The sequence below is a fragment of the Battus philenor genome, unplaced genomic scaffold (assembly GCF_028537555.1).
Source record: "Battus philenor isolate CCGP_79_NKW_IND1 unplaced genomic scaffold, ilBatPhil1.0.hap1 SCAF_27, whole genome shotgun sequence".
NCBI lineage: Eukaryota > Metazoa > Arthropoda > Insecta > Lepidoptera > Papilionidae > Battus > Battus philenor.
Genome location: NW_027181690.1, coordinates 10,929,625 through 10,945,889, shown reverse-complemented (window position 1 = coordinate 10,945,889; position 16,265 = coordinate 10,929,625). Strand labels below are relative to the sequence as shown.

The 16,265-nt window shown below is 33.2% G+C and overlaps 2 protein-coding genes and 1 non-coding gene across 3 annotated transcripts; 1 reads left to right on the top strand and 2 right to left on the bottom strand.

Moving 5' to 3' along the window:
• Positions 1-979: 979 nt before the first annotated feature.
• Positions 980-1,052, bottom strand: TRNAV-AAC (transfer RNA valine (anticodon AAC)). The gene has a single exon. It is a non-coding gene; the product is annotated as a tRNA-Val (tRNA).
• Positions 1,053-4,126: 3,074 nt separating this feature from the next.
• Positions 4,127-4,937, bottom strand: strat (RAB interacting factor STRAT). Its single transcript, XM_068769052.1, has 2 exons — positions 4,661-4,937; positions 4,127-4,364 (listed from the first exon to the last, which is right to left on the bottom strand). Exons 1-2 carry the CDS (start codon positions 4,805-4,807, stop codon positions 4,128-4,130), a joined length of 384 nt encoding a protein of 127 aa, XP_068625153.1. The 5' UTR covers positions 4,808-4,937; the 3' UTR covers position 4,127.
• Positions 4,938-6,166: 1,229 nt separating this feature from the next.
• LOC137925522 (PSME3-interacting protein) lies at positions 6,167-15,267 on the top strand. Its single transcript, XM_068768979.1, has 7 exons — positions 6,167-6,403; positions 7,477-7,575; positions 9,777-9,897; positions 11,136-11,247; positions 12,356-12,450; positions 13,273-13,420; positions 14,938-15,267. Exons 1-7 carry the CDS (start codon positions 6,307-6,309, stop codon positions 15,025-15,027), a joined length of 762 nt encoding a protein of 253 aa, XP_068625080.1. The 5' UTR covers positions 6,167-6,306; the 3' UTR covers positions 15,028-15,267.
• Positions 15,268-16,265: the final 998 nt, after the last annotated feature.

Below are 16,265 nucleotides of genomic sequence, written 5' to 3'. Positions count from 1 at the left end.
AAGTTCCAATACACATTTTAAATTTTTACCATAATTTTTAACTAAAAGGGCAGATAGACAAAGTTATCTATTTTTTTTCTCTGAATAAGCTAGGTAAAGTACAAACTAGAATATAAATATTATAATCAAAGCTTTCTTTCAAACATTGTTCCGTATAAAATTAACTATCAGATTATACAAAGAATATAATTTTAAGTCTATCAATTTTTGATAATGCAGTATGCATTAAATAAAAACACGACCTAATTAGAGTATAGAAGTCGGGCAAGACACTAAAGCAAGTAAATTAGGTAAAGTAGTAAATATCGTTAGAAAGAAAAATAAAAATAAAATATGGTGTATACCTTAAAATTGTAAAAATATGAATTTTAAAAAATGTAGAAATAAATGTAATCAAATTAAATAAATCAACACTGTGGTATCAAAATATGTTCTGTTATTCAAAATGTGTTCTAAGAGCGAAGATAAGGGAGGAAGGCGGTGAAAGGCAGTTGATATATAAGCGATGAAAAGATAGATATTGTCAAGGACTAAAGGAAAGTACGAAAGAATTTGTGAAAAAAGAAGGAGAATGAGAAATAAAATTTTTTATTCAAAAATTATATACTCGAATATATAACGTATCTGTCTCACACAGGAGGAACGGAGGTTCCCCAAAAAAGCGTGCCGTAAAAATTAAAAAAAAACAACGCAGTGAACACTACGCCAATACATTGAATCCAGAGAACTAAGAAACTAAGTTTCATTAAAATAATTATTTGTGTTATATTTGTAATAAAAATACACACAGGACAAGTTTTAGACATATTCTCATACGTTTGATAATAGCGCCATCTATGATTTTATTTTGTAACAATAGTGACGAAAATGAACGTAAATTAATAAATATGAAAATGTACTAAACATAAATTTTGTTAAGAGTTTTAGATAAAATAGGAATAAAGATATAAGAAATTAAAATCCATAATTAACAAAAATATGTTTCCGCCCGGGATCGAACCGGGGACCTTCTGCGTGTTAGGCAGATGTGATAACCGCTACACCACGGAAACCGATGACAAAACAAAACAAAATAATGAATTATATAATTTTAATTACTAAAAATTACTAACATACACTTATATTTATTTATAATAAATAAACTAAGAAAATTGTTGCTTAATATTTTAAAATGAAATTTTAAAGACGCTTTTCAAAATTTATTTACATTAATTTTTATTATTTATTTTTAGGCGACATTTTATTTCATGACTTATCATCTTATAGATAGTTATAAATTAAGATACCGATGCTGTAAACATTTTAGAAATTTTGATTAAAAAAAAGTCTTTTACTGACACTGCATAAAAACATAAACCGCATATTTTTTTTCGCAGATTGTCTCGCATTTTATCTTTTTTTAGTAATTTTTTTCATTAAAATTTAATAAAAATTTCTAATTTAGCCACTCATATCGAGGAAAACTAATGAAAAATTACCCGAAAAAGTTGCTGTTTTTCCTAAACAAAAAATTTTAGAAATGCTAAGAAAAATACTGGTTTGAAGGCAATATGGACAGAAATAAAAAAAAAACAATTTTACAAAAAGCATTCATTTAATACCACATTTCACAATTAAAAAGCAAATATAAAATATTATTTTTAACAATATTTACAAGAATATATTTACGTTTAAACATACAATTGAAATTAGTTAAAATAAATAAAAAATATAACTTTATATACATTGAAAACTACATTAATATATTTAATTTTCGACATTATTCGTATGTGACAGTATTGGAATGAATATGTGAGCAAATTTGAAAATTTACAATTGAGAACTGCCACTTGAGACTCCATATTTTATCAGCTACTTGTACATACAATACCCGGCGATAAATATTCCACATCGACTTTTGGAAAGAGACAATCGGCTAATTTCGTCTTCGTAGAGCACCATCTCTGTCACACACTACCTATGTGACGTTTTGTCTGTTGTATTTCGTGTGATAGAGATAACGCTCTACGAAGCCGAAATTAGCCGATTGTCTCTTTCCATATTTCGATGTGCAATATTTATCGCCAAGTACCGCATAAGTATTCCATCTGGTATAGTCTTTTGGTTCAACTCAAACAGTATTTTATTCACTATATATAACCTACTCCTATAGATCTCTACTATTACATTTTGTCGTTAGAAAGCGACCAATAAAATATGAAGGTTTAAGTGGCAGCTACATATTAAATCATAACAATTTTAAATATTAAATATATCGACAAAAAAAAGTTCAATTTAAGTATTTACACCCAACTCTTTTTTTTTTTCATGGTAAACAGTATTCCTCCGATTTTATTTTGTTACTGTATTTTTTTGAGATTTGTGTAAAAACGAAAACCAAACGTAAAAAAGTATATTTATTTTTCTTGTTGAAGGGCCTTTTTTCAAAATCACGTAAAAAAAATCCTTTTGTGTCTATGTAATTAGTAGAAATATAATAATAAATATTACATTTCAATCAATATGTTCTCTTATTACATTATTCAAATAACTCAAAATTAAAAATAAATTATTTTGCTACTTATAATCATAAATGTATTAAGAAAGCATATATTAGAGGAACCGAAAAGTAATGTCGCTTTTCTATGTTAAATTCACACTAATACATTTTTGAATAGATATAAGTTAATGTAATAAAATTCCTGAAAAATTCTACATATTTGAATAACAAAATTGAAAGCCTATGTTGAAGATAGACTAATCAAAGAAGAATTTGTGAAATTAAAAATAAACTATTGACTTTCTCGCAAAGTTCTTCTCCATAAAATAAATGTTCCGAATCGAAAATCGAAAATATTATATGAAGGTTGAAATTTAAGAGGGTTTTTATCTTTAAAAAACATGCCAACCCCATATAAATATAAACCTCTCTTCTTAGAAATTACATGGTATACTATTGGGAGTCATGACTTGTCATCAATCAGCCATGGTAAAAACATGGTTTGAAATAAACAGACATCAATACCTTGCTCAGGCCTTCGCAACAACAATTTTAACTGATCATGGTGTATTTAGTCAGTCCTCTGTGCAAAGCATGCCTGGATAGGGACAAGACTGCTGCCCATGTACTACTTCAGTACTTAGGTAGCACCATACAAGACTACCCATTTTAGATCACCAACAAGCTTCTCTAAAATCGCTGGTATCATTAAAGGTCGGCTATGATTTCATCAGTTGGGTTGGCTTAAGTAAGGCTAACCGAGATGCAATGATTGCAGTGACGCTTGGTTGCAGAAACCAGTCCACATATAACAAACCAACATCGAGTCCTCAGAAGAACCGATTCCAAAGTATAAATATTTGATTCTTCTTCATTGTATATGCACAGGCAGATTTCCAAAATATATTTCGATGTTGTTTTATCTCCTATTAATTCATTGAAGCCGCTTCCATAATTTCTTATCCATTCACTAACTTTAAAATATAAATTAAAAGATAAATTACATTGTGCTATATTACCTATATATTAAGTAACAAATGCATTGATTTTAAAATATTTTTTTTTCCTTTTATTGAGTACATGCTTTGAGATATGAAATGTATATTATGTATTTATTGATATAAATGTAAAAATTTGAAATCAAATGTATTTTATCAAAGCAAATATATTTTATTACCAAGTGCCAGGTTGCATATGCAAAGTCGTTAGAAAACATTGATGACCCATATTCAGCAGTGGACATCAAAACTTAAATGAAGATAATGAAAAGGCTGACAATGATATTAGTTTTGACTGCACTGGTATCTATGTGCAACTGGCTTCAATTCCAAGGCATTTACTGGAGCATAAGATCTGCATCCAGTATATCAGGAAGCTATGCTTGCAGGTTTGTAATCATCACTCCTGAACCTTAAAGCATCTGTTCCGTGTAACCAACTGCCCACTTAAAACTGCGGATCTCCTCATTTCTGTGTTTTCAGTTGATAGAAATAATTCAAAACCCTTTCTTCTCTTTAAGATGAAGAATATAACATGTGTGGATGATATCTCTTGTGTGATAGGGTATGTCTACACTCTTTTGCTGCTGTAATAACACCAAGTGTCTTGCAATGAGTCCTGTGATAATATAAGTTAAAATAGAGAGGTATTAACAATGCTCCACCCTGGACAGTGCTACATAGCTGTGCTTGGTGTCCATGTCGTAATATCCAACAGGACCGGCGTCGCAGTCCGCACAGCTAAGATATTTGTGATTAGCAACAGTGTGAGTGAAACCAATGTTTTCAAAAGTGTACATATTTTCAACATGGTAAAACTGACTCGTTTTCTCACTTTGGATCTCTCCTTCTTTTCCCTTTTCCTGTTGCATCAGCGGAAGGTCTTTCTGTAAATTTAATACAGGTGATTGATAATAGATGTAAAAGTAAGGTACAGGCTTTCCAAACATCTATAGCTTTCGCAAATAATAAATAAGATAATGGTAATAAAGTACGAAAAATCGTTTTTAAAAATTCAAAAATATTGAAGTTAATTACTGTTTATTGTCCCCGCAGACATTTTAATGTTAGAATTTATTAAAATCTGAAATAATGTACCAAATTTTATACATACGTATAAGTCATGAGTGTAAGGTTATATAGAAAGTTATTATTTTAAAATACATGAATGTTAAAAATTTACCTCCTGCTTTACATATTTAGCCGATTTCTTTTCTAAAATTTTTGAACCGCAAAATTTACACTTAATTATCAATTTATTTTGTCCATCTTCTACGTAATCACTTTCGGATGATTCGGTGATTTTATCCACATTTTCTGACTCCGACATTGTGTATCGTAATTGTGTTTACTGAATTAGGTCAATTTTAATGCAGAAAGTGCATTAGAAAGATAATTTCATGTAAAATTCATGAAGTAACAGAGTTTTTCAAAATTGGCGACTCGTTTACAGGGATCGCTTTAACAAGTAGAAAGTCATTACCACATGTTGGACATGTTTATTTCAATTTGAATTAAAAGCAGAATTTTATCCGAAAACTGATATATAATGATAAGTTATAATATAAATTGTTGTTTATTTTACGACTTATAGCATATATTATGATGTATTTTAAAATCATCCGTCCATCATTTACTTTGCTATCTTCGTAAACTCTTTAAAATGTAATGTAAATGCTTACAAAGTGAAAGACTATGTATTTATTAAATACAAGCTACTTCTTTTCTTATGATCATAATTATGTTTAATTTTTTATAATGTAAAAAAAAATGATTTTTATTTGTATACTTATAGAAACTTTAACTTTATACTAAACTTTTTTTTCAATTTATTATTAATCCATTTTAAATAATAAAAATAAGTAATCACTTGTTAGACATTTCGATAGTCTGTAAGTACAAGATTTATGAGTAGTAGCCTAGTGGATTAAAACTTGCAAACATAGGTCTCAAGTTTAATTCCCGAGATGCAATGATTGACACTGCTCACTAACAAGTCTTCGGAGGATAGGCAGCAGAGTCCTGTGCATATCATAATTCCACACTGCGATCGCCAACTGGTCAAGCTAGATGATTGAAGGTTGAAACGACGAGGGCAAGATTTACATGAGTATCTTTGATTATGATCAAAGATAATATCGATAAATATATGGACCACAGAAATTAAGACAATAGACATGTTTGTGTCTATCGTTTTAATTTTAGTGATATTTTGCCGACATACCACAAGTAGGTTAGCCTTTTCATCGAAATTAATTGAATAAACGGTTATCAGGTAAGAACTATTTTTATTCGTTATTTAATGAAATATTGTAATTCTTAAGATACTTAAGATTAATTTCTTTAAATTTTATTAGCCAGTGGTTTTTATTTGGCTGCGTGTTGATCTTTCGTCTTTAGGCTGAATGCCATTTCGTTTTAGGACATGGATGTACAGACCGTGGCCCGCGGGCCGGACGTGGCCGCCGATCGAATACTGGTGGCCCGCCGACAGCAAAAATAATACTCTCATACATTCGAAAAATATTAAATCCCGTTCCAGAATAAAAGCAAAAAAATTTAATTACCTTTACTTCTGGCGGCCCGCCCGCCATCAGTTCATGATTTGCTCGAGTGGCCCCGGGTCTTAATAAGTCTGTGCAACCATATTTTAGGATCTGTCGGCCGCTATCTGTCAACGAGGTGTTCGTTGGTATAATGTCAGGGTACCATGTTTGATTTGGTTATTTGAAGTTTGTAACGTCAGTAGGGTTATATACTTCTTGAGCTTATTTGTGATTTTTCGGTTTATCAGTTTTTGAGTTGGTATTATTATTTGTGTAAAACACGATGAGTTCAGGGTTTATAACGGAAACCGAAATATTAGAGGCAAGGCGAAGACGTCAAGAGGAATGGGAAAAAGTAAGGACTGAAGATCAACCTGCAGGTAAAATATTTTGCGTTTTTTTTTTCAATCATTACCTTCATGTGTTATGAACTTATTATATTCTAGCTTCCCAATCTAGTAACATGTAATACCTCATTCTTATCTATCGTGTTTATTAAATAGAATATTTTAATTTAAAATTACACGAGATTTTTCTCGGATTTTCGATGGTTTGTCATTTAATCAATATTGAATATTGATTTTTTGTTGATTTGTTATTGATTTTGGATAACATTTTATTAATACATTTACGACTAATTAAGTGTAAGAAAATAAAAACTGTTGTAAAGCTGTAACTATTACAATTTATAATTTGCATTCCATTTTTGTATCTTCTATTTTATAATTGTATCCAGCTTTCGCTAAAAAATAAATAATTCAATTATCTATTACATTTACAACAAATTAATGATTTTATTATTTATTTGTAAATGTAATGCATTTAAGATTAAGTAATGTCAAACATATATTTAAGAATGTTTTCCATTTTGATGGATACAGTGCTTGTAATGATAATCAGTGTAAATGTCGAAATGGAGAAGAGGACACGAAAATTTAAAACTTTAAAGGAGTGAATTTAAATATCATTTGACAGCAAAAAAGTTACACCAATTTATAATTGTCCTTTATAATGTATTGATACTGAAATGTATATTTTTTTTATATTGGAATACTGCAGGCAAATATTTTTTGGCACTACAAAGTTTACAGGGACAGATAGTAAACAATAATTAACTTTAATTGATGTTAATCTCAATTTTAAAAACACTTTCTTATGATATTATCATTCTAGTATCGTTTTTTAAACCATTTTCATAATCATCTGCTCTTTGTGTTATGTTACCTGCCAACTGCTACTTAAATTTGACCATTCTCTGTGCTCTGTTCGTTATTTTCATTTAACTACATATCATTTTATATTGTATTCAATCTAAAAAGGAATCCTGTGTATAACTACATCAAAGACTTTTTTAATGTTAGTAAATTAATTTTAGTATAATTTTGGGATATATTATAATAGATAAACAGTATGTGTGTAGTTTAGTTATAGAAGAAAAATATATTAATTTTAGATGCGCCTGAAGAACCTTATGATACAAGGCCCCTGTACCACCGCTTGGAGGAGCAAAGAATGAAGAAGGAAGCTGAATATGAGGAAGCCCATAAATTGAGTAAGACTCATTGTAGAGACTAATTTTTAATAATTTAAGGTTCAATTATAATAAAAGAAGTATGAAGTGTTAAATTGTTGATTTTTCGGTAATAAGAAGATGTTGTTATATTGTTTAATGGTATTGTTGCTATTGCAAAGTTGTTCAACAATTATTTGTAAAGTTATAAATAATAAATTAATAGAATGTAGAAGACTACCACTGGGGTACCAGAGGACTGAGATTGCTATCATATATACAATCTTATATAATTCACACTATACATTAATCATATAAAATTGCCAATGCTAACAAATAAGTTTTGAGAGGATGGGCACCAGTATCCTGTGTGTACTATAATACAACACTGCAATTGTGAACCTGCCTGCCTTAATAAGACTGGACTTCAACTGTCTGGAAGTCAAAAGTTGGAATGTTATTTGGCACCATTACCATTTTGAAGAATGTTATGTGTCTCAATTGGTTGATGTCATACTGTATTGATTATTCGCAACTTTCTTTTGCCAAAAACTTGACTGGTATTGTTCTACAACCACCATATTCACCTGATTTGGGTCCATGCGACATCTGGTTATTCGGCAAATTCAATATGCTGGGATGCTGTTTTGATGTGGTTGTGTAATGAAAAACTGATTGAATGTCTTGAAGGCTATGCCGGAAAAGGCAAAAGTGTGTTTTCGGATGGGGATTACTTTAACCCTTTTAGTGCTGGGCGAAAAAGATGTGCCTACACATGAATAGTCGGTCAAGTTTCATTCTTTTACTAGGGTTTGGAAAAATGCGCATAAAAACCTAAGAAGAAACAATATTTTCATGGTTCAAAAAGCAATGTACTTTGGATGAAGTAGAGAACAAAACATTGACTAGTTTTTCTCTACGCATTAAAATTCATGTAAATAGAAATGGTATAAATATTCATAAAAATAGTAAAGTTGAGTTCTGTCTTACACAAAATATTTGTGTATACAAATAGTCATCTTTTCATCATAATTTTATATGGACTAATTATTATGAAGTATATCTGGAAAAGGTTCGATAAGAGCCCAAGGCTACAGTAAATGGCGCCGCAGCTTGTATGTCGCTGGAGCGACAACCATCGGTGTTTATTAGATTCGGTGCCGGTGATCGGTGATTCAGTGTTCGTTAGATTTCGGTACCTCCATATTCGGTTGTCTTCCACAGAGTTAACCTTCTAACTGCCAAGCTGTTTTGGCCATGACTTCCCCAGGTGCCAAATGGAAATATCAAGTGTAGGCTTTCCTTATGTGAAAATTTGGGATCTTTACATCCTATGAATTATGTATATCATTATGTACTGAGACCGCCGGCGACCTTCATGGCACTTAAAGGCAACAGAGTATTCGGAAAAAAATAATATTCCTTAGATGTACAGATGAAAAATTGTGAGGTAGCCGGCGGCCCTCACTGCTCCTATTGTTGGGTATCGTGAGGTAGCCGGCGACCCTCACGGCACCTATTGTTGGGTATCGTGAGGTAGCCGGCGGTCCTCATGGCACTTAAAGGGTTAAAATGTAAACCTATATTTTTAATTCTCTCATAACGAAATTAGATCATTTATAACGTATTACCAATTTATTTTGAAATAAAGTTCTTCCGCGATGCGAATAGTAAAGCGCTGCGAAGCGCGGATCGATATATTGGCTTTGGCACTTCTCGTCAGTGTAGCCTGAGCTGATATATCGGCTTCCGACATTAAAAGGGTTAAAGAAGATAAAATTGTTTTTTAAGAATAAATCTAATATATAAAATTCTCGTGTCACGGTGTTCGAACTTGAACTCCTTCTAAACGGCTTGACCGACTTTTACCAAATTTTATATGCGTATTCAGTAGATCTGAGAATCGGCTACTATCTATTTATCATACCCCTAAGTGATAAGGGTGGTCCACCCCTAAATTATTTTTTTTATTTTTTAGACAATTTTTTTGGTTTTTATTTTATTATGATACAGCATACAAAAATAAATACAACCTTAAATTTTCACCCCTCTACGATCGACCCTTATTTTTTTTTGTTAATTAAAACCCTATTTTTTTTTGCAAAACAACGTTTGCGGGATCAGCTAGTAATATATATATTTTTTAAACATATTCGCCTTTTTTATTTTTTTAAATAATGTTGCTAATAATTTAACAATTGCTGGGAATAAAAACAGTTTTTTTTATTATTATGGTATTACAGAGAACATGATCCGCGGGCTGGATGATGATGAAGTGGGTTTCCTGGATTTAGTGGAGAGGACGAAGGCAAAAGCAGCTCAGCAAATTTCACTGGAAGAGCAGAAGGAGATGCAAGAGTTTAGGTTAGGTATATCTATTGATATTTCTTATGACTTTAATTTTGTTGATTTGAATTTAGAATGTCTTTAACTGTCTGTGTGCATTTATCCTTAACTGCTCTAATAAAAACATTTAAGTTGTACTTTAAGTTCTAAGTAATTTTTTTCTCATCGAACTTTCAAAATTTAACTTGATCTGGAACATCCTGTAGAAAAGTGAAGGTTATATCTGTATGTATTAGTGTTATAATATGCATTATTAAAAGGGTTGTGTCAGCGCTTTGGAAGTCTTGATACATGTTACATATGAACTTTTTCTTTTGAAAATTTAAAATATCTTTATTCAAGTAGTCATTTACATGCGCTTTTAAAGCTGCCACTGGCTGGAAATGTCCATGATCTGTTGAAAAGAGATAGAAACTCTACAGTTGCTCTTTCTAAATTAAATTTAACAATTTTTCATATGTACATTGTAATATTAATCATGAAAGTGTATGAAATAACCGTCACACATTTAAAAACGAAACTCTTGAATGCTATAATAAGATTAATTTAATAAGATACTTTTATTTTAAATTTAAAACTAAGTAATGGAAGGTCTAAGATGTATTGTGAACTTTTATATATGTATATAAACTTTTGAAGTCGAAATTTAGGTGTTACATTTTGACCACCAACTCGCCTCTTGGAAAGCAATGTGTCTGCAAGCTTCACCTTCCAGACTCAATAAGTACCTGTTCATTCTGACCTGATGAGAAATGTGTAGAAACGCTTGGTATACCTCCAGGGAAACTCCAGTGTACGGGTGGTGGGTTGACTTGCTACTAATCTTACAGGGAAATGGGGACAGTGGGATAAGGATTCATAATTAATTTATTATCATCCATATAGCTTAAGAGCTGGTGTCCGAGCCGTCTCAAAGGTGTCAGCAGTACACACGTCTGGATCTCTGCTTGATACAGATATCAACTGTCCAGGTGTATAATACCATTTGACCTTATTCAAGACACCCAGTTTTTTTATCAGCTAATTTAGCCATAGGTACAAGGTAGTTTCCGTAGTTGACCGTCGAGGTGAGACAATCCAAAGAGTTGAAGGTGGTCTGCCAGAGGTACAGGAATATTTCGGAAGAGTGGAGATAGTAAACCAACACTGGCAAATGAGGATTTGAATATTTTAATGATAGAGATTCTTGGAGACACGCAATCACTTTTAGGTTGATTATAAGGAAGTTAAATAAATGAAAGCTTGTTTTATTTCAGGGAGAGAGTTTCTAATCTGGCTGAAAGCGAAGAGCTGATCAGACTCCGTGCACAATTGGCTCCCACACGAACCCAGGCCACTCCGCAACCATCGAAGAACAAGCTGCAAGGGGTGAGTTTATATTCATTTTAGTTCTAGTAGGTTCTCAGGTAGTTTCTAAGTAACTTGTTCACCTTGAACACTAAGTAAGTAGCCAGTGTGTCGAATATAAATGGGATTAATTTTGGGGAATGCACTATGGAACCTCACCTTATCCCACCATCCCCATTTCTATATGAGTAGATAGTCTATCCACTACCCTTACACTGTGGAGTTTCCTTCGAAGTCTCCAAGTGTTTTGAAGAATTTCTGATTTGCATAGAATATGGAACGATCTGGCTTTCTTATTTCCTAAGAAATATAATCCAGGTGTCTTCAGAGTGATCAGGTATACCCTGAGTCTACGTGCATCATTTTGACCTTCGTCTATCTATCATAAAACTGCCAGTTGATATGTATTTTAAATTTAAATAATAATTTTTGTGTCAAATACTTCTGGTTAGTACAACACCTGAGAAGAGCTCATATGAAATTCGTCTACAAGACAGGCCTCCCCCAAAGATATCTATGGAAGGATATACCGTAGTTGTCATGCTTGGCAGGCGGGTTGGTACGCAGAGGACATTGCTGCCCATTTGGAAAATTGTTTGTCAACAGTGGCAATCCTTTATAATTAAAACACTTTTCCTTGTGGCAGATAGGTTGTAGAGTTAAAGTGCGTCGAACGTATAAGAAACACTGTATTCACAGTAAGAAAAGGACCAATATTTAGCCACTTCCGCACATGTAGTGGTAGTCGAGAGTGAGAGTCATGGACTCTGTGTTTGGCACTAATCGGTGTAACATAACTCCTGAAGATGCCCCGTGAAGGGGTGAAACACGTGTTGAGTGATTTAACGGTGGTAGTTGTGTAATTCGCATTGTTTGCCGCATGCGCATTTATCAGCGGGCAGGCGGGCGATGCACTTCGTTGCATGTGCAGAAGTTGCTAAATATTCGTACTTTTCTTACTTAGGATGGACTTCAGCAAAATAACGCCTGATAAATATTTAAGTTACAGAAAAAACATTTAGGAATCTGTGCCGTGATACAGAAATAATAAAATTTTCTTGATAGAGTTCAAGATATACTCTATCATATAGTGTTATTAAACCTGTATTTAATGCGAAACATTTTTCAGGTTGTAGTAAGAAAAAGGAAAGCTAGTGAAATGGAAGGGGAGAAGACGGATTCAGAGAAGCAGTCCCCACCATCAAAGAATGGAATTGTTAATGAGTATGTTTTATTTTCATATTAATTAGTTTTTTAGGAGATAAAAGAAGAAAAATGTCTCCCCCATGGAACATATACCTAGAGTTCTGTAGAAAGGGTCTATAGTACACTCTATACTATATAAGACTCAGTGATAAAACAAATAGTACGGACGAGATCCACAGTAAGTTATGGCTACGTTCAAAAACAAGTACAGTACCCGGCGATGAATATTGCACATCGACCTTTAGAAAGAGACAATCGGATCAAATTTCGACTTCGTAGAGAGTTATTTCTATCGCACGCAATACAAACAGTCCGGTATCTATTAGGAGCTGTTACAACAAGTATTGTGTAAGTGCTTCTTTTGATAATTATTGTGCAATATTTATCGTCGTGTACTGTACATAAATAAAGATTAGATATAGAAAAAGTTTTATTGAACAGAAAGTCATTATTAGAAATTAAAAATTTAAATAAAATGTAAATACACAAACCATTGACCAATCGAGACACAAAACTGATTGAACCAAATGATATTCCAACTTTTGACAAACAGATGCTTGGCAAGTGTTACAGACATCCTATCAGTCCTATCAACCTAGGGAAAAAATTACCTGCCTTCATAATACCCAGAAATTTTAAATGACAATTTCAACTTACTTTTTGATTACTGTAGTCTATCATGTATGTATGTACCTTTATAATTTATTCTCTAGATCACATATACATATATAAACTGTGTCTATATCAGTAAAACCGCATACAAGTAACATGTAGTACATCAATTGATAATTTAAAAATGAATATTGTGAGAAATAAATAAATATAGTATGTTTTCTGTAGGGTTCAACAGAATGGTGGAACGGAAGCGTCTCCTACCACTGTCAGTGGTGGAGTGGGTGTGATGCAATGCGTGGGCATCTTACCAGGGCTGGGACACTACGAAATCGACACCTCAAGTGATACAGACGACTCAAGCGATATTGATGGAGTGAGTCTCTTACCATATTTTATTTAATCGTCATATCGAGGTAAAGATGCGTTTACATGCATTATTTTTTACGTGTTCCCTGTATGTCGACTGATGGACAATGGTCCAGTCGAGACAATATAGTTCAGTGGATTGGCAAGTTTAAGTTCTGGAGGGGAGACCATGGACTGTCAAGCAAGGTCTAGGACTTCCAAGGTGGAGAGATGATTTTGTAAAGTCGTCGGAAGAAGTTTTATTCAGACCGCTTCCAGCCTTATGGCAATCTATACCTAGCAGTGAATATCTAAATGATGATGAATGTTAATGTGATGTTCCGAAACGAATGATGGTCTGTGTCTAATGCAGAGTTTCCCAACGCGGCGCCCACGCCCCACAGGTGGGAAATTGGACTGTTAAGAGGGGCAATTAGAAAATGAACTCGACACGAGTATAATCCTTTTATTAAAATACATTTATATTAAAATATTAAAATTATGTCCTATATATTACATAGAGGGGGTAAGAATTTTAGAAAGGCTTAAGTGGGGCGTAATACGGAAAAGGTTGGGAATGCGTGTTGCCGGTGATGAATTATGGATCCGAGACGGGGTAATTTACCACGGGCCTCATGAGAAGGCTCAAGATCACACAGAGCAATGTAGAGAACAATGCTCAGATCGAATCAGAAATGAGATCTGTAGAAGAACCAAGGGCACTGATGTAGCTCGAAGAACTGCTTTTCTGTCGCTGGGAATGAAAGCTTCTCTAGTGATGGCCACGAGGCGGTAGACTTGGCGTGGTTAAGCTCCCCGCTAGGAAGTTGTAGGATGCTGCGCAAGGACATTCATCATGTTGATCTTTGGGGAAGGCCTATGTCATTCATTGGTCATCAGATGACATGATGATGTCAGATGCAGTCAATTGCTCATAATGAACTAAGCATGCGTTTACACGTATATTTTTTTCTCCTCCATGTTCTTAATGCGATTGTAATAAAATATTGAAATGTCCTTGCATTATTTCCCTAAAGCTAGTGGCTTGTGAGCTAAGGCAAGTTAACATTTATGACTAAAGACTTCTCCGGTGACATTTAAGGTTTTGGAGGTCGTCGTCAGGTTTCCGGGCAATGTCTCCAATGTACCCGAAGATCAAAATGTTTTGGAGCATTTCTTATACAATTTAAGATTTGTTAGTCCTGTTCTCAGGATTGTATTAAAATTTACCATATCATTTCTTGTATCGACGTCATTAAATCTTGATTATTTGTGTGTATATTAGGTAATATAATTTTTGGCCCCGTTTTTATGGCATCTCGCACCCCCCTATTGTTTATTTGACAAAAACTCTACATATTTCTTTAATTATTTCTTTGCATTCCTTTTTATCTTTTGTCTTCTTCCAATCGTCGTATGACCTTTCACTCACTCTTACATATCCTATCTTCTATTCTTAAATATCCTTGTATTATTTTATACTTATTGGTGGTGGATATCCTTACTCTACAAATGTATTTAATTTATTTTAATCTTTCTTTTCAGAATGAAAATTGTTGTGTAAAGAGGGATTTGTTAGGGAGGAGACCAGAACAGACGCAAGAGGGCAAGCACAAAGAGGATTCGAAGAGTTAAATATTATCAAACGATTTTGAACTATATTTTTAACGAAATAAGGATCACATTGTACGAACCATTGGACACTAGGATTTGTATTTTATTGTATTTATTAAGTAAGTAATTATTACATATAAAATTGTAATTATTTAGTGATATTGGATTTTTTAATGTATATTCTATAAATGTATCCGCTAATATACTATGGAGATGTCTTCAATGATACTCTAATCTATGAAAGTACAGTACTCGGCGATAAATATTGCACATCGACCTTTGGAAAGAGACAATGAGGTAATTTCGGCTTAGTAGTGCACTATCTCTGTCCCACACTACCTATGTGACGTTTCGTCAGACGTGCGACAGAGATAACGCTCTACGAAGCTGAAATTAGCCGAATGTCACTTACCAAAGGTCGATATATATTTATAGCCGGGTACTGTATTTCCTTTGATAATAATTTAAAAATTCCTTTTCATGCAATGATTTAAATTGATTTATTGATGCGAAGAACTGAGAAGAAGTGGAAGAAACACAGCTGGACTGTGTATCTTTTTAAATCAATATGGTACTACATATTTCATCATCATAGCCAGGCATAGGCTTCCCCTCAAAGATCACCACCAGACTATATCATCGGTCAACCTATTTGGGGGCATGCCCACGCTGCATCTAAGAAGATAAGCTTTTCCCACATTCAACATAATTATTTCAACCAGAACATGTCCATTTCTGGACATAGGTTTATATCATAGATTAATAATAAGACAAGTTGGAAGCGCCCTGGATCCAGTGTTGTCGTACATGGAGGTCCTACTCTGCGCTTGTCTGACTTGGGTCTCCACTTCCCTTTAATTCTAAATGGCTATCTGTTCTACTATTTGACTCTCCAAGTGCCACTTCAACCAATTTGCTGTATTATGTCGGTAATTTAATTGTTTATGACCATTGTCATGTCAGTCAACCTAGTGATGGGCATGTCCTCGCATCTACCAATTAAATCTTTAGGCAGAAGTAGCCAACCTACTGCAACTTCAGACGAGTGATTCTATAGCTCGACTATAACTGACCTTGGTGCTTTTTCAATTGCCCTCTAGGTGACCTTGAACCTTATGAGGCCCATTGTAAACCACCAAGTTTCGGATACACTTGTATATACATCAAAATATCCAATATCTTGTTACTTATATATAAATATGGGCTGTATTTTTTATTTCTAGCACAACAGTTATATATATATAATTGTATGATTATTC

Coding starts and splice junctions, on each gene's coding strand:
- strat (XM_068769052.1), bottom strand. CDS start 4,807: ATGTCGGAGTCAGAAAATGTGGATAAAATCACCGAATCATCCGAAAGT. Junction 4,365..4,660: donor CTAAATATGTAAAGCAGGAG/GTAAATTTTTAA, acceptor TTAAATTTACAG/AAAGACCTTCCGCTGATGCA.
- LOC137925522 (XM_068768979.1), top strand. CDS start 6,307: ATGAGTTCAGGGTTTATAACGGAAACCGAAATATTAGAGGCAAGGCGA. Junction 11,248..12,355: donor CGAAGAACAAGCTGCAAGGG/GTGAGTTTATAT, acceptor AACATTTTTCAG/GTTGTAGTAAGAAAAAGGAA. Junction 13,421..14,937: donor ACTCAAGCGATATTGATGGA/GTGAGTCTCTTA, acceptor CTTTCTTTTCAG/AATGAAAATTGTTGTGTAAA.